The sequence below is a fragment of the Schistocerca americana genome, chromosome 8, assembly GCF_021461395.2.
Source record: "Schistocerca americana isolate TAMUIC-IGC-003095 chromosome 8, iqSchAmer2.1, whole genome shotgun sequence".
NCBI lineage: Eukaryota > Metazoa > Arthropoda > Insecta > Orthoptera > Acrididae > Schistocerca > Schistocerca americana.
Window position 1 is genome coordinate 249,907,315 of NC_060126.1, and position 19,721 is coordinate 249,927,035.

Here is a 19,721-nt window from a genome sequence, read left to right on the forward strand (position 1 = left end):
CTATTAAAAATTATCCTGCCTTGGTACAGTTGAATTAACTATTTATTATATTATCTTCTACTCTCATTTTACTGGAACTCACTGATTACACGTTGCTCACTTTCATTTAGGCATTTGAAGACTGTCTCCCATCATGAAGGTGTTGTTATTCTCTTGATAAGGTATTCCACAATTCAGTGACTTTGACATGAGGTTTATACAAATTAAATTTTTCATCTCATTCATGATGTCAGATAATTTTTTGCAAGTAATCAAAGAATTTGAGTTTGATCTATACAGTAGTGCTCACAACATTTCAAAGATGGTACTGATACCAAACAAACATTATGTTGAGTTTTACTGTGACTGTGTGAGTAAAACACCATAGATGTCCAGAGGAAGTCAAATCAGGTTAGATTTATCAGTAAAGTCCATGATGTTGTGTTGAATGATGACAGAATCAGTGGATAAAATGAACCGAAGACTGTGAACATGTCACATAAATGGGTTTTTAGTATTTCATAGGATCATTTAGAGTATGGTGAATCCTTCAGTAAGTCTTTAGTATAACTGCCTGACCTAAATGAGGATCACGTCACTGTTTTCTTGCTGTGCTTTAAATATTCAAGTATAGTATAGCTTAGTTTTTAAGGTGCAGTTTATGATACATGGTAACATTACTTTTGCTTTTGGAGAAAGTAAAAATCAGAGCAATGGATTTTACCTTGTGAATCTATTTTTATATGCAAATAAGTGAAAACTAAGAAAAAGATGTGAAGATGTATTAGCTATTGGCCATCTAAGAAAAGTAAATGTGAGCAAGTTGATGTATTATGCATCGTTGTTGCAGAAATGAACAGGGAATTATGACAATGTGACACTATTTGTCAACAAAGAACATTCTCCATATTGTGTATGTTCAAAGACCATTGACTGACACTACACAACCGTGCATAAGGGGGTAATATACTACATTAAAGCCATCACAATTAGGGAAGTAGTAAAGTACACCAGACTTTCCAGCAGAGCAGAATGGTAACATTAACCAATTCCTTAAACATACTAAAGAGATTCAGAACACCCAAATGGAACAAAAGTGTGTTGACTGAGGTTATAGATATTATTAAAGAAGCAAGGAGGACTAGTAACAAATTTGTTGTGGATAACAGGGCACAGATCCAGCTTTCATAATGAAATACACTCCTGGAAATGTAAAAAAGAACACATTGACACCGGTGTGTCAGACCCACCATACTTGCTCCAGACACTGCGAGAGGGCTGTACAAGCAATGATCACATGCACGGCACAGCGGACACACCAGGAACCGCGCTGTTGGCCGTCGAATGGCGCTAGCTGCGCAGCATTTGTGCACCGCCGCCGTCAGTGTCAGCCAGTTTGCCGTGGCATACGGAGCTCCATCGCAGTCTTTAACACTGGTAGCATGCCGCGACAGCGTGGACGTGAACCGTATGTGCAGTTGACGGACTTTGAGCGAGGGCGTATAGTGGGCATGCGGGAGGCCGGGTGGACGTACCGCCGAATTGCTCAACACGTGGGGCGTGAGGTCTCCACAGTACATCGATGTTGTCGCCAGTGGTCGGCGGAAGGTGCACGTGCCCGTCGACCTGGGACCGGACCGCAGCGACGCACGGATGCACGCCAAGACCGTAGGATCCTACACAGTGCCGTAGGGGACCGCACCGCCACTTCCCAGCAAATTAGGGACACTGTTGCTACTGGGGTATCGGCGAGGACCATTCGCAACCGTCTCCATGAAGCTGGGCTACGGTCCCGCACACCGTTAGGCCGTCTTCCGCTCACGCCCCAACATCGTGCAGCCCGCCTCCAGTGGTGTCGCGACAGGCGTGAATGGAGAGACGAATGGAGACGTGTCGTCTTCAGCGATGAGAGTCGCTTCTGTCTTGGTGCCAATGATGGTCGTATGCGTGTTTGGCGCCGTGCAGGTGAGCGCCACAATCAGGACTGCATACGACCGAGGCACACAGGGCCAACACCCGGCATCATGGTGTGGGGAGCGATATCCTACACTGGCCGTACACCACTGGTGATCGTCGAGGGGACACTGAATAGTGCACGGTACATCCAAACCATCATCGAACCCATCGTTCTACCATTCCTAGACCGGCAAGGGAACTTGCTGTTCCAACAGGACAATGCACGTCCGCATGTATCCCGTGCCACCCAACGTGCTCTAGAAGGTGTAAGTCAACTACCCTGGCCAGCAAGATCTCCGGATCTGTCCCCCATTGAGCATGTTTGGGACTGGATGAAGCGTCGTCTCACGCGGTCTGCACGTCCAGCACGAACGCTGGTCCAACTGAGGCGCCAGGTGGAAATGGCATGGCAAGCCGTTCCACAGGACTACATCCAGCATCTCTACGATCGTCTCCATGGGAGAACAGCAGCCTGCATTGCTGCGAAAGGTGGATATACACTGTACTAGTGCCGACATTGTGCATGCTCTGTTGCCTGTGTCTATGTGCCTGTGGTTCTGTCAGTGTGATCATGTGCTGTATCTGACCCCAGGAATGTGTCAATAAAGTTTCCCCTTCCTGGGACAATGAATTCACGGTGTTCTTATTTCAATTTCCAGGAGTGTACTAGACAGCTTAGCAAAGCGAGCAATGAGATTAGGTGAAATCCTAAATGATAGGCTTCCTTACTGAGAAATATTGAGCTTAATCAGTGAAAAAGCATGAAACAACTGGGATATGGAATTGAGATTGAACGAGTGCATATGTCCAGCTGCAACCTAAACTAGCATCATCTTCTTGGTTTACTAATAGGAATAGAAGGAGATGATTCATCATGATTACGTGCATATGCTTAAATCATACCAAATTTCCAGCCCACCTGTCTCTGAACAGGATTGAAGATATCTGCATTATGTGATTTATTCAATGAAGAAGGAGATGTGAACTACTTACTATTATCTTGTACCAGAAGGCATGACAAAAATCTTTTATTTGAGCATTGGATAACGCAAAGGTCCCCCTTCCAGCATCAGCTACAGTGTTGCTGCTAACAAAAAAGAGTGAACTGTTATTAAATCAAACAATGGAAACTACAGGTAGGAATATCAACAATGTGGGAAAAGATAGATCGCTGCTTACCGTAAAGAAGATACATCAAGTTGCAGACAGGCAGAATTAAAAGGCACTTTTTTAATTGTGCATCTCTGCAACTTGACATCTCTTCTTTACAGTAAGTAGCAATTTGTCTTTTTGTACATTGTTATTTTGTACACTGTTATTAAATGTGATGTTCATCCACTTAGATATGTATGAGTTTACTCTCTAGATATAGTATGTGAATATTTTGCTTGATGCAATTTTCCATGAAACAGTCTGCTGTTTTCAAAAATCTGATAAATCATATTTTCTGCCTATTAAAAACCTCGTGGCAAAGCATGCTGAGCTAAATGGGCCCTATGTTGAGGAATAAAAAGAAATTTAATAAAGAAGCCCTTTGCCATTATAAGTTAGTGACTTGGAGAGAAGTGCATATCAAATGAGGAAATTATCACTGGAAAATACCTCTGTTTGTCAGAAATTGAGAGATCGTATCTACTGCAAGTTACAAAAATACGGTCCTAAGTGGATGACACTAAATTAATTAATTCCCTGATGAATAAAAGATAAAACTATAGTAAATAAAGACTTCTGTATTTAGAAATTAATAACTTTTCAGCTGCTCTACACTATTATTTCATTGTAAGTATTTTAAAATAAACTCACATGTAAGACAGGTGACAGCATATATATGCCACAGTGAGCAGTGTGTCTGTAATGTGTTGTATTAAAAGTTTCTTTTTCTTGCTGAATTGTTTATTATTATGATTTGTCCATAGAATTGTAGAAAGATGCTGTCACATAAATGCCTGTCATAATTATTTTTCAGAGCTAATCCTTGTCTGATTTTGGACAAAAATTTCATACAGCATTTCTTTTTCAGATCAAGGAATCTTTCAATGATGACACCACTCAAAACACACTTCTTAAAGCATGTGGCTCTCAACTACCAGCACCAATAGAGAGTCGTATGAATACAGTTCAGGTCCATTTCCACACAGATGATTTTAGTTCTTTCTCGGGTTTTCGTCTCGAGTGGAATGTCAAAGGTAAATCGTATTTTTGAATACAATAATTTACAGCATATCACAAGTTCGTGTTAATGCTCCTATTAATTTTCTGCTTCAATGCATTTTGCATTGATGACTCTTCCATCTCTAATGACCTTCTTGATGGCAGAACACTAAATCCTAATTTTCCTAGTTTTTATAATGATACAGTAGTCTGACAACTTTATTCTATGAAAGTGATTAAACCGAAAACTCTGTATGAAAGTGAAAGTCACGCTCTAAAATACAATTTAGGCAATGATGTAATGTAATCTTTTTGTTGTTAGTTGTTTTATATGAACACTGATGAGGTTCACCAGCATTCTTCACCTGAAAAATTGTAACAATATTACAAAAAGGATAGTTGCTACTCACCATACAGCAAAGGTGCTGAGTCACAGAGAGGCACAACAAAAAGACTATCTCAATATTAGCTTTCAGAAAACAAGGCCTTCATCAAAAATAGACAACAGCCACACACACACTCATGCAAACACAACTCTCACACACATGACCACAGTCTCTGTCAGCTGAAAGTGCACTGCAAGCAGCTGCAGCAGTGCATGATGGGGGAGGCAATTGGATTGGGGTGCGGAGGGGAGGATAGCTGGGTAGGAGTGGGGGTTGGTGAAGTGCTGCTGGGGGGCCCGCAGGGATGAGATGGAGAAAGGATAGAGCAGCTAGGTGCAGTCAGGAAGTTATACTTCGTTCATCATATGAATAAACCTGATGTAAACAAACACTAATGCGATAATTGATCAGGAGCTGTAACTCTCATACACTGGTGTTGCTCCACCCTTGGAAGTAGGTACAACTTATGTAGTAGAAATCTTATTACTATGTCACTGTGTATGAAACTTTAATATATTCTGATGTATTATCAGCTATCAACATTTTTTTTGACCGTACTTCAGCTATGTAATTTTTATTTCAAAAATTATGTACAGTCACTGTCTCTGTAATGGGCTTAAATGCTACTTGTGTTGTAATTGTCTCACTGTTCATACCTACCGTGAAAATGGATGACGCTGCTTCCTACTTCATAGTGAAGCACGCATACAGAACGCCGCTAATGTTTTCACAAGATTACAGAGAAAATTCAGCTTTGGAGTTTTTTTGAGAAACTATGTAATAAATATGAGGACAACGATTTGAATTACGTGTGTAATGTAATTGGTAGTGTCACAGACTATCACAGGGGTGTGATTGAGGGCGGTGGTATGAAACCAGTCTGAGGACACTCTTTTTTTATTTGTTTTGAATACCTAAATCATTTAAATACGAAATTCACCAAATATATGGTAATTAACTCATACTTAACCAACGTTTATCAAGAAAAATGCACGTCTTCTAGTTTCTAATAACATATTGCATGCAAAATTCTGGATTTCATTGAAAATACACATTCTTAATTGTCAGTCTTTTATAAAATATTGTTGATGTTAAGAAATCATTACACAATTAAATTGTTTGGAGAAAAATGAAAAATCAAATACTTTTTCTTTGAATATGCCCATTGTTTTGTAGGACACATGTGGTCTCACATGAGCCAGAGTGATAAGCATCATAGAAACATAGAAAACAATAACATTCGTGTCATTGAGCACACTGTACAAATGCTGCATTTTTACAGTTGTCACCTTAATACTGCAATCCGAACCCAACAGAATTGATCTGGAGCCAAGTTAAGGAATTCCTCTTGAGAAATAACAAGATATTTAGGTTGCCAAATTTATTGAAACTAATGCACAAAGCTTCGTGCCCCGTCTCTGCTGAACGATGGCAAAATGGAGAACAACCTGTTATAAAAGAGAAGGAGGACATATGGCCATTTTGGTGGCTTGGGATTCTGTTGCTGATCACCCCATTATCAGTGTAGCAGTACTGAAATGTGTTCCTCGGAGTCCGATATGGAAGGAGTTTAGAGATTACCAGACAACTGACTGTAATACCGTCAGTGGTTTCAATATTTAACCAAATGGTAAAATCCCATTAGTGAACTTTTGCGCCACATGTAGCTCATGCAAAAAAATTATCATTATTAAAGTCAGAAATTCTTATCAATCTTGTTTTTAATTACAGTACTATGTTAGCTAAGATTGAGGGCAGGTTGTTTTCTATCTGATCCCCTAACAAGCGTATCGCCTGGGTTTTACCATATGTTATTTCTTTCTGTTTCAAAATTTAAATGAGATTCGAAGCTATATTGTTCTCTGCTCATCTCTTTTTACATCTTTATTGCAACTTTCACATCACTGCAGGTTAGTTGGATCACTTGTCTGGCCAGTGCTGTCTAAGTTAAATGCGCCAGTAGAGCTGTTGTTGCCACATATTATTGCTGAGTTGATGTGCACATAACGCATAGCATAAAACTTATCCTCATTATCATACTTGTCTGTACTTGAAACAGTTTGGCTTCTGCTCCACATGAAATGAACTCCAGTGAGGTTCCAGCAAACATGGAAGAATACACAGCGTAATGTTTACATCATAATGCCCATACCCCTGTAATAGATGTAGATGCTTGACCTATCCCATACATCCTCCCACCAGCACCTATGCCAGTCCAGTCATGAACAGCACCTAATCCATCAAAGGCAGGGCTACCTGTGAAACCAGTCGTGATCTACAAGCTAAGCTGCAACCACTGTGCTGCATTCTATGTGGGCATGACAACTAACAAGCTGTCTGTCTGTATGGTTGGCCACCCATAAACTGTGGCCAAGAAACAACTGGACCACCCTACTGCTGAGCATGCCGCCCAACACAACAGTCTTCATTTCAATGACAGCTTCACAGCCTGTGTCATATGGAGCTTTCCCACCAACAGCAGCTTTTCTGAATTATGCAGGTGGTAACTCTCCCTGTATTATATCTTATATTCCCATAACCCTCCTGGCCTCAACCTCCGTTAGTTATTGTCCTCACCAATCCAGCCCCTTCCGTGTTCCTATTCCAGTACTGCACAGCTCTCTATTCCACCAATGGATCCTGTCTTTTTACTTCTCTCCTTTCCCGCTAGACCCCCCCCCCCCCCCCCCCCTCTGAACTCTGACATGCCATCCATCTGTCCTCCTGACTGCACCTAGCTGCTCTACCCTCTCTCTCTGTCTACCTCGTCCCTGCAGGGTACCCATCAGCACTTCACTGTCTCCCACCACTACCCTGCTATCCCTCACCTCTCCGCTCCAGCCTCCTCCTTACCCCCACCCAGTTGACTCTTCCATCATGCATTGTTGCTGCTGCTCACAATGTGGCTTCAGCTGCTGGAGACTGCAGTCATGTGTGTGTGAGTTGCGTTTACATGAGTGTGTGTGGCTGTCATCTATTTTTGACAAAGGCCTTATTGGTAAAAATCTTATATTGTGACAGTTCTTTTGTTCTGCCTATCTACAACTCACCACCTCTGCTATATGGTGAGTAGCAACTACCCTTTTCTTAATATTGTTACTTTCCTTCCTTGATTTTCCATTATTTGTTTTTAACCTTAATAATTAATTGATTAAGTAATAAATATAAATGTACAGCAGTGTATTTTGAGTAACTGCATTTGTAATCTTAAGAAAATGTGCCTTATTTCACCTACGGTGGCACCTGAAATGTTATGAAGTTTGTATTGTGAACAATGTTATACTGTGAATGTTGTGTATACAATTGGAATCAAAATAATCATTACAGGATTAATTGGTAACACAACACATGTGTTAGCCATTTTGTAAGTGCACCCCAAGTTCTTGATGTTGCTCCAGTACACTGCTGATGAGTCCCTGAGATAAACCCATAGACATTGCATGTCATAAGTCCACAATATAGACCCTAGATTTCACCATAGTTTTGGATGTCACACATTTTACTTTGAGAATACTAAAAAGTTATGTGGGATTAATGTCCAGGGTGTGGTGTTTCCTCATTTGGCCACCTTGATGACATTTGGGTAATCTGTTTGACATTACACGAGGGTCAAGCCTATCTTGTAGGAAATCAAGCATTATGATGCTTTTTTGTGGGAATACTCCATCCAGCATAAACTGATGTGTTTGCAATGGCAGACCTGATGTCAAGAGATAGGGCTAAACTGCTTTTGCAGAATGGCTCATTACTATTCACTGGTTATAGTGGGATGGAGAAAAATCAGTCAGTTCTTATCTTCACATGAGAACCCCTTCACTTATTATACCCATACATTTATTTCATGTGCAATATTCATTGATGTTCATCCATCAGAAAACCACATGTTGTGTAAGACAGTCTCTTTTGTTGTGCAAGACAGTCTCTTCTGTATTTTTCAATTTGCTCTTCACTCCATATCCTTAACTTTAAGTTTATGCCTGACTCTAATTTTAAGATAAACTGTGGGGGCTGGAATGAATATTACATCACGTAGAACAGTGTCTAAGTTATCTGAACATTGAAACAGTGCTACATGCACAACTTCAAGGTCTTCTGCCAGGCATCACCCAAAAGCATGTGCGGCACTCAAACCTGCAAAATGTTGGCAGTGTCATTGACGAAAACTTCGCTTTTAGTGAAGAATTTGATAAAAGTTTATCAACTGAAATCACCTTGGCATTATGTAGATGTATACAACAGAATGGAACAAATTTTCAGAGCAAACTGTGAAGTGGAATAGTAGTGAAATAAGAACAAAAGTCTTGGTCTTAAAATGTTTTTTTTCCAAGACTGACTATTCCTGACTATGAATTGCTGGGTCCCTGTCTGGTTAAATGGAAAAGAAAGAAAACACAAAGCACAAATTTGTAAGACATATGGGAATTGGATATATGCCCTAATCTCCTTCTCCCCCATGCACACAATCCCTGTCTCTGTCTATCTCTGCCTCACCATCTCTGTGTCCATTACCTCGTCCTCCCCCACTCTCTCTGTCCATCACGTCCTTCCCTGTTTCCATCTCCATTTCAATCCCACAGCTCAGTCCATATCCTCTTCCCCCCCACCCCCACCCCCCTCCCCTCTACCACCAACCTTGAGCTTTCTTTATTTTTATTACATATTCAGATTCTGTAGACATACCTTAAATACAACTTTTCTGTTTGCTAACAACATTATGTATGTCCTGTGTCCACCAAAATGTTCATTAGAGTATTGTGTAAAAGTTTAAAGTAAGTAGGTCAAGAACATTTAGATATCCTTGGTAATAATGTTTCCCCTTTATGTATTACATTTTTATTTATGTATTATTATATTAAAAACAAGTACGTAAAAACGAACATATTCGAATGCAGCATTGTGTCAAATTTCAAAGCAATCTTTGGAGAACATTTGGAGGTTTACAATTTTGTACTAGCGGATATATACATTTTTATTTATATATGTCCAAATGTTCATTTGTACAAAATCATAGTTCTCCAAACGTTCTTCACCGATTCCTTTAAAGTAACACAACTTTGCATTTGACTATGTAGTTTTTGTTATATACCTACTGGAGTGCCATGTGGTATACAAATATGTATACTGTGCATATTATATTTAATTTTATATATGACGTGTGGCTTTAAACTAAGGGCAATGATGCTGTTAGAGAGTAAGCACACATGCGCCAAAGACAGACAATAAAAAGCTGTGAAGTTTGAGGCCTTCTTTGTTGAGTGCAGTTTCTCTGGTGCATGCAAACAAATCAGTGTCACTGTGGCCTTTGTTTGTGTAAGAGCTGTTATTTTGTTTAGCCAGAAATATCATAAGTGTAATAATAGCGCAAGAAATTGTCATGAAGTTTCACATGAAACTTAGAAAAACTGCTAAGGAAGTGTGTGGCAAGGACTGTTTACCACATATGTGAGATTTGAGTGGTTCAAGTGTTCTTGAGATGGCTGAGAAAACATTGAAGATGACTTGTGGCCAGGACTCCCTTCAGCATTGAAATCAGATGAAAATATCAAAAAAGTAGGCTTTCATATGGTCATCAGTTCAGTATTCAGTCAATTGCTGAAACTATAGGAATTGACAAAGAATGTCTGTGGCAAATTCTACGTAACCAATTTAACACAAGAAAAGAGTGTGCAAAATATGCTCTGAAAATTATTAGTATTGAACAAAAAGAAACTAGTGAAAATGTTTTAACTAACACTTTGATTACCATTGAAAATGATCCTAACTTCTTGGAAACAGTGGTCTTATGATCCAGAAACTAAGTACCAGTCCATATATTGTAAGGGCCCAACTTCCCCAGAACCAAAAAAGAGCTTGAATGAGCAAATGAAGAGTCAAAGGGATGATGATTTTTTTTTTATGTTCATGGAATTGTGCATTTTCACTGGGTTCCTGAAGGTCAAACTGGTTTCTGCATCACAAAACTCGTCAGCTCATACCACATTGTCTGTTAAGAAGTTTCTAGTGAAGTACAGCATCCCAGAGTTAGTTCACCCATCTTCTTTGCCCGACCTAGCATCAAGTAAACTTCACCTGTTCCCCGTGGTCAGATCGGAATTAACAAGAACAAGATTTTTGTCCATTGAAGCAGTGAAAGAAAATGCGTTGTATATATTTTGTATTCGACTCCAAAGTTTTGTCAAAATTTCAAAGCAAACAATGAAAAACTTCCAGAGATTTACAATTTTGTACAAATGAACATTTACATTGTTATTGATTTTTACCTATAATTATTACATACATGTTGTACTAGTTTAGTGCCCTCTGCCTTGCTCATTTAGACTGTATGCCCTGCCGATATTTTTTTGTTTTGTTTTTTTAATTGTATTTTTATGTTGTTCACAAATTGCATCACTTTCTAAGCTTTTCACACTAATTAAGGTCATATAGGCATCTTTTCTGAATGTACTTCTGACCAGAAAGCGATTCTGGTAGCTGGAGTCCAAAGTTTTTGTTAATCACACCTTTTGTGTTCTTGCGGAGCATCTTTCTTCCCCCAACAAATATTTCTTTACATCTAACCATGAAGTGAAATACCAATTTCCATAAATTTAGGTTTAAAAGTTTGTTTTAATGTAATGAAATATGTTCTTAAAAATTTTCATCCCCTGTTGCACTCCTTTTGAGACTGAATTTCCAGAAACACTGAAACACATTTTTTTATTATTATTGTTATTATTATTTCTAACCGAGAAGTCAAATATCAATTCTCATAGATGTAGCCTTAAAAATCCTTTAGAATTTCTTTAGTAATTATTTATTTTCAAAAAAACTTTCACATTCTATTAACCCCCTTTTGAATTTCTTAAAATGCTGACACACATATTTTTTTTTATTTTCTGGCTGACAAACCAAATACCAGTTTTTGTGGGTCTACCTTCAAAATTGCCTTAATAGTGACTTTCTCAAAAAAAAACCTTTATCCCCTGTTTCACACCTTAAGATTAGAATTTCAAACAATCCCTTCTTAAAGAATGTGTACAATATAAGATCAACTCCTTACATGTGTGTATTCGAATCCAACATTGTGTCAAAACCTCATAGCTATTGGTCAAGAACTTGAGGAGATTTACAATTTTGTACAAATGAAATAATGGAAAATCCAGGATGAAATGTAACAAAATTATGAAAAGGATAGTTGCTACTCATAATATAGTGGAGATGCTGAGTCACAGATAGGTACAACATAAAGAAAGTGGGCTTTCAGCCAAGGCGTTCTTTGAAATTAGACAGTACACACACACACACACAACTCAGTCTCTGGCAGAAAGACTGTGGTCATGTGTGTATGTGTGTGTGTGTGTGTGTGTGTGTGTGTGTGTTCTTGTCTAATTCTGAAGAAGGCCTTGTTAGCTGAAAGTTCACTTTTCGACAGTCTTTTTGTTGTTCCTATCTGCGACTCACCATCTCTGCTGTATGGTGAGTAGCAGCTATCCTTTTCATAATATTTGTACAGAAGTACATTTACATTTTTATTTGTGTAGATATAGATAGTAATTAGATCAGAAGTTTCATAATTCTTTTTGACCAGTGTACTGAATATCAACCTGAAGAAATTGTGTACAACTAGTTGTCATAACTAAGGCTCTGTTAGTACAGCTCTTATATTTCAAAGATATATAAGGGAAAGCTTTGCTGGCCACAACCATCATGTGAAGGATATTACTGGTCAACTAAATCTCTTCAACATGAGCCTTGTTCACCTCATTTAGGAATATTCTCAGAGTGGTTCAGTAATGTTATAGTGTAAGGAGCATCCTGGTAGAGAAACTTTGTGAAGAATGGTAAAGCCACAATTGTTGAAAGGCACCTGTCCCAAAGACAGTGAGCAGTGTCACTAGGTGATAAGCAAATTCTGAGTGGGGACCAATTGTGGTTTATGCCAAGAGATGGAACTAAAAGGAAAATTTGTAGTGAGCGAGAGTTCCTAACCATCATCAAAGATACAGAAACATACATTGGAAGATCGTGCCTGCCACAACAGTGAGAAAATGACAAAATAGTAGTTAATTCCGAAAATAAAAGCAAAGCAGCCTGGAAGACTGTTAAACAAGAAACAGATTCACAATAACTTACAGATAAAAGACAGCACTAGATCAATAAATGATTCACAGAAACTATCAAATTCTGCAAGTGAATCAATGGAAAGTCCAGGGTGGAATAACAACATAGACTGCTACCACAGAGAGGTGGTGTTGAGACATGGGAATGCAAATTGAAAATACAGCTAAAGTATTATGCTTTCAGACATAAATTCTTCCAAAATAGAAAATGCACACTTTTACACAAACATAACTCCCACACACATGGCCACCATCTCTGGGCACTGGAGTCCAACAGTGGGCTGTGTGTGTGTGTGTGTGTGTGTGTGTGTGTGTGTGTGTGTGTGTGTTGTGCTTGAGGAATTGTGTGTGTGTGCGTGTTTTCTATTTCAGAGGAAGGACTTTGTCCAAAGGTTAATGTTGTAGCAGTCTTTTTCATTATGCTTTCTGTGACTCAGTGCCTCCTCCATTTGTTGAGGAGCAATCTAAATTCTAAATTTTGTGAATTCAAATTTTTCACATATAGCAAAGAAACTATGACAAAAATTCTAAAATCAAATGTTGTTCCAGTGCCAAATACGTTGATGTTACCCATTGCAGAGTATGTAAGTCACAGAAATGGGGCAAACATTAAAAATGAGAAGTCAGCAGGCATAGATGAAGTGCCACTCTGTGTACTTCAAGAATGCATAGGCAGATATAATCCCCACTAAGTGGCATAATAAGTGAATTCTTCAATTCCAGTAACTTGCCATAGCATCTGAAACTGTTAAGGATTGTGCCTCTAGTAAAGAAAGGTCATGCAGAAGATATGAACAACTACAAGCCCTTTTCTCTGTTGTTATCATTCTCAAAAATAAAAGAACCAATTATGAAAGACAGTCTAATGAAATACTTGAATAAATATAAAATCCTCAGTGAAGCACAGTTCTTTTCCTGAAGTAAAAAAAAAAAAAAAAGAGTATAGAACCTGACTAGAGTTTACAAAAATGGTAGCTGATGCACTAGACAATAATGAATGTGTCACAGGCATATTTTTAGATGTAAAACTATGAAAAGCCTTTGATACTCATGACCTAAACATTCTACTAAGAAAAACCAGAATCATTAGCAATAAAAGAAATTGTCAATGATGGGTTCTGATCATACCTAGAAAACAGTATACAAAGAATAAAGGTAGTACAGGCTTCAAATACAGTAAAATTTTTAATGAAATGTGTTTTAAATCCCAAGTATATTAACTTAATAGTTCCTTAGGGCCAATATTGTTTTTGTTCTACATCAGTGACTTTCTTGACAATCAAACAATGGAAAACCAGGATGGAATGTAACAATGTGTGATAAGGAAAGTTGCTACTCACCGTATAGCAAAGATGCTGAGGTGCAGATAGGCACAACAAAAAGACTGTCACAAATATACCTTTTAGCCAGTAAGGCCTCTGTCAAAATTAGACAATAAACACACACATACACACATGCATACACAACTTACACACATATGACTGCAGTCTCAGGCAACTGAGGCCACACTGCCTGGCACTGGAAGTGTGGCCTCAGTTGCTTGAGACTGTAGTCATATGTGTGTAAGTTGTGTATGCATGTGTGTATGTGTGTGTTTGTTGTCTGATTTTGATGAAAGCCTACCTGGCTGAAAGTTATGTTTGTGACAGTCTTTTTGTTGTGCCTATCTGCAAACTCAGCATCTCCGCTATATGGCGAGTAGCAACTTTAATTTCCACAATATTGTTATTTTCCTGATAATGTTAGACATGGGAAAAAGTTCTTTTTGCTGATTGCAGCAACATTGTAATCACAGATAAAACCCCGGAAATGGAACTGTAAAGGATGTTTCCAATTTGTCATCATGCAATAAACTTACACTGAACAAACAGTAAGTGTCAACTTCAGTGTAAAGGAGAAATACAATACTGTAAAGTTAAATGTGGATGAAACTTTCATAGACAGTATACGAAACACAAAAGTTTTAGGAATCAGTATTAACTGACACCTGAGGTGGATTAACCACACAAATACACCAGCAAAGAAAATGTCATCAGTGTATAATAGGCAATGCCTCTTTTTTTTTTTTTTTTTTTTTTTTTTTTTTTTTTTTTTTTTTTTGGGCGTCCCAAACACTGTCTTCAAACTGCAGAAAGGGCCATTATAATAATAACTAAAAGTAGTAACTGAGCTCCTCATATAAATCTCAGTAAAAATTTCATTTTGCCCTCTAACTACAACAGAAACGAATGTATGAGAAGCACTAAATGTGACGGAAAGGTGCCTAGTTAGAAGTATACAGTGATTTTGTCACTTCAGCCAGTAGTTTTCAGATGGAAAGTTACGTTAAGAATGGCATGGTGGTGAAACAGAATTTACAGGTACTATTAAAACTCTTTACATCTGTACCTACATACATATTTAGCAAGCCACTGTATGGTACATTGGAGAGGATACCTTGCACCACCGCTAGTCATTGCCTTTCCCATTCCAAATGCAAATACAGTGAGGGAATAAAATGACTGTCTGTATGCCTCCGTATGGGCCATACAATTTATCTTATCTTGTATGTTGGGGTAGTAGAAATGTCATGCAGTCTGTAGAAAATACTGGTTCTCTAAATTTTCTCAATAGTGTTTTGCAGAAAGAATGTCGTCTTCCTTTCAGGAACTCCCATCATTGTTCAGGAAACATCTCGAAAATACTCTGTGTCGATTGAACATACTGGTAACAAATCTAGCAGCATGCTTCTGAGGAGCTTCAGTGTTTTCCTTTAATCTTACTTGGAGGGGATCACAAACACTCAAGCAGTACTCATGAATGGGTCACGCTAGTGTTCTGTATGTGGTCTCCTTTATAAATGAGCTACACTTTCCTAGACATCCCACAATAAAATGATGTAGACCATTTGCCTTCCCTACAACCGACCCTACGTGCTTGTTCCATTTCATATCGTTTTGCAAAATTACACCTAGATGATGATGATGACCTAGATATGTAACTTTGCAAAGGAAATCAGTGTATTGTATAGATGTCTGTGAACAGAGCAATGGAGAAATTATGATATAACCCTGTTCTTTTGTGGATTAATCTGTATATATTGATATTACTTTGTTATGCAGCAGAACGATTAATGTCACTGATTTTTGTTTAAAGTAACAGAGAACTATTACTGTGTGAGAAATTCAGATAGTACTACAGATTGGAATACATTCAGTATACTAATTTCTTTTATGGTGAGTTACATTTTTTCACATGGCTTATCAAGCCAATGGCAGCCCGGCATCTCTTGCCACATGTTTCACAAGTATATGTAGCTGCTGAGCCAGGAGCAGTGGTAGCATTGCAAAGCTTTTTCTGCCTTAATCTATTTAACAAGCCTTCATCATGCTTCGACATTCCAGATGATATATCATTGCGCCTCTCTGGTCTCATGCTAGCCCGTGCCTCCCACCTGTTGGTGTTGATGCCAAAGCTCTCCATATCTCATTTAAAGGAGTCTTTGAACCTGAATACAGGACATCCTTCTGGTCTTTTGGCCATAGAAATGTTCCCAAGCATCACTTCATGTGGTAATCTCTCAGGATCCATACAGTAGATGTGTCTCAGTCAGCTTTAAGGTAGCTGAAATGATGTTGCAGTTAGTTTTAGACAGTACTGCTTCATTGGTCACTTTATCCTTCCATGTTACTCCGAAGATAGCTCTCAGGCACTGCATGTACAAAGAATTAAGATAATGTTCTTGTTTGGCAAAAGTAGTCCATGTCTTTGATGGATACAAAAGGAAGCTGAGGACGCAAGTTTGATATACAAGAATTTTGGTGGCCAAAGGGAGTTTGTCGTTTTGCCAAACACATGTAGAGAGCTTGTCAAAAGTTATCACAACTCTTCCAATGCCAGCATCAATCTCCTTGTCAACAGACATGTTTGATTCAATAGTGGATCCAAGGTAGCAGAAGTTATCCACGACCTGCCTAGTAGTTACATCTAATGTGATATTTGACTGTGTGTTAGCACCCTGAACCATAATTATGGTCTTTCTACTGGTTACAATCTTCAAGAATAGGTGGCATGCCTGACTAAATCTTGATACTAGGGAAAGCCTTCTATCTTTCCTAGTATGCATGTGTACTCTAACATTGCAATTCTCAAAAGCACTTGGAGGAAAAAAAAAAATTAAATAAATAAATAAATAAATCTGTAAAGTGTAGTTGCCAACACACAGCCTTGTCTTACACCACAGTTCATATTGAAAGGTTTGGATGTATTACGACCAAAGATTACAGAGCCATGCATATTGTCATGAAAAGATCTTATTAAGGACAGCAAAGTTCATGGACATTCAGTTTTTTCCAATTTTTTCCCTGCCTACTGATGGTGTCAAGGGCTTTGCTGAGATTGACGAAAGCCACATATAATGGCAGGATAAGTTGCTGAAGTACCCAAAGCTACTGAAGAAATGTTGACCTCTTCTGAGTATAGGTTATCATAGTGGTGCACCCATCTATCTAGCTACTGGTTTTTATCATTGACTGGGTCACCATTAACATCTTTTATTGCAGAGTACGTCCTGCTTGTTGGCCCTATGGCCATTCTGGTGGCTTGATACATGCCATGGAAATCTCCTTTGTCACGGCAGATCTGACTAGATTTGCAAAGGCTGGTCCATTATCTGTTTGCACAGTGAGAAGAAACTTGGTGCATATCTGCTTTGCAGCCCTTGTACGTGGCTATTGATCATTGGTCTTTAAGATTATTCATAAGCTGTGTATGAGCATTGTGTTTCTTGTCTATATATGGGCACGGCTCCCTTTCACATACAGCAAACCAGTCACTGAAAATGAGTCTTACCCGGCTTTCCAAATGTTCTAATAGCTGTTTGCATAATATTTTCTTTAGTTAGATTCCACATGTTTTCGGTGCTCTGCACAGTTATCAAGGACTCACGATTCAGTTTTGTCTGAATATCTTCTCTGAGCTTTTTATGTAGTGCATCATCTTCAATGGCATTGGTGTTGATCTTCATTCATCGACAAATGCTCTGAGCTGAGTGAATCATCTTTGGTGTGAACCATGATTTGGTCTTAACTAAAGAGTGATCAGTTTCACAGTCAGCACTGTGATATGTGTAGGGACATGACGTAGGTCACATCTTCTGGTTATGATGAAGTCAGTTTGATGACAATGGCCTGAATATTAGTGTTTCCACGTTACTTTGGGCATGGCTATGTTCTGGAAGTAAGGGTTGGTGATGTAGTGCGAAAGAGAGCTGCAAAGCTCTAGCAGTCACTGACCATTCTCATTCATATTTCCAGTGCTGTGTGGTCTTTGATTTCAGGTGGCACTTTCACAGTGGGAGCATATGCTGAGATTAATGTGATCGGGCCTGAAGTTGTCCTTGATCTTAAAATTGTTTAATCATTAAAAAATAGATTTTGGTTGTTCGCAGCAGCTAAGGAGACTGTTTTGCACTGCAAAGTCAACTCCATGCTCACATCTTTCTTCAATTACTCTCCCTTTCCAGAAAAAGGTCTAATTATCTCGACTCAGGCTGCCTTTTCCTGAGAGACAAGTTTTCTGTAATGCAGCCACATCAATGTGAAGACGCAGCAGTTCTCTGTCAATTATGGCTGTTTTACTGACTACAGGGGCTGCATCTGTAGGAGTGTCATGTCTGGGTAACATAGTTCTGACACTCCAAGTGGCAAATTGTGTTATTGAGTTGTTGGTTTTGTTCATATGAGCTACTTTATTGTTGTTTTTCCCAGGTGCCTCAGTAACCCACCTTGTATCAAGCACTCCGAGATGCTTTCTGCTCCATACACCCATAGAAGCGCAAGGTGGGAGATGAGCTAGTATCTTTTTGACTGGGGGCTGCCCAGCTCGAGGCGGGTGGTAACCTGTTAATTAGCTGCAATCCTTCTTCGCATCAGCTGCTGTATGGGACTTCACCCACAACCTCAGACTAGAGTCCTGCGTCAAGCCCCACAGAACTGGGATGAGAGAGATAGGAAACTGATATCCACTGTTGGGCCTTGAAAGCTAATACCTTTGGGCTTAAAAAAAAAAAAAAAATTCCAATGGAGGCCGACAGGAAAGAAAGCAGGAAAGGTCTGACAGAAGTAAGAGGTAGTAGTGTCAGACACTGCTCAGGGCCCTGCGGATGCCATCTGTGAACTTCTAGATGAAGTCCCTTGGTGAAGTGTGCTTCATAGAAAAAGTATCTGCTGGCCTACTGATCCTTAGATTGAATGTTAATCTTCACATTTGTTCAAAAAATGGCTCTGAGCACTATGCGACTTAACTTCGGAGGTCGTCAGTCACCTAGAACTTAGAACTAATTAAACCTAACTAACCCAAGGACATCACACACATCCATGCCTGAGGCAGGATTCGAACCTGTGGCCATAGCGGTCACTCAGTTCCAGACTGTAGCGCCTAGAACCGCACAGCCACTCCGGCTGGCTTCACATTTGTTAACATTTGCCTTTCTATGTTCTTTTAATTTTACAAACATTTAAGCTATTTGAAATAGCTTAAGATGGCTCTGTTAAAGATGCAACATCATCTAATGGATTTGGCATCCACAAATTTCTCCACATTCTTTCAGAACTACCCTCTTAACCCTTCTCAATCTGAGGCCTCTGTGCAGACTTATGGCCTTTCATTCCAGTTGTTAGAACATAGAGACATAGAACTTCAACTGCAGACTTACATCTACCCACAATCTTCCTGCTTCTGTTTCTTCCCTCTCCACTGTTCACCTCCATATTAATTCAAGGCTTGTCTCTCTGTTGTATGTTATTTGCAAAGCATGTATCCAGCCCATTTCTATTTTCTAATCTTTATCTGTAAATCCACAGACTTCACTTTTACATGATTCCACAGCTATTCATTGGAAATTACATTCAGCCAAAATACACTCAGGATTCTTCAAAACCACCAATTTGTAAAAGTCAGTATTTCTTGGTGATTAATTTTGTCATCTTTCAGGTTTCACATCTGTTCAGTAACACTGATTTTACATTGCTGCTGAACATTCAGGAAAATCTTTTCCATCCAGATGAGATCCAGTTTGATGAAGGCTATGTTTGCTTTCTTGATGCTGCTGGAGGCATCCTCCTCAATTGTCCTAATGCTTCTGAGATATGTGAAGTCATCAGCCTCCTTA

General features: G+C 39.0%; 1 protein-coding gene across 1 annotated transcript in view; it reads left to right on the forward strand.

The window, feature by feature from the left end:
* Positions 1 to 19,721, forward strand: part of LOC124545739 (cubilin-like) — a 718,402-nt gene that overhangs the window by 267,625 nt on the left and 431,056 nt on the right. The window contains exon 26 of the mRNA XM_047124681.1: positions 3,956 to 4,121. Coding sequence (XP_046980637.1) covers positions 3,956 to 4,121 — 166 coding nt within the window. The remainder of the gene's footprint in view (positions 1 to 3,955; positions 4,122 to 19,721) is intronic.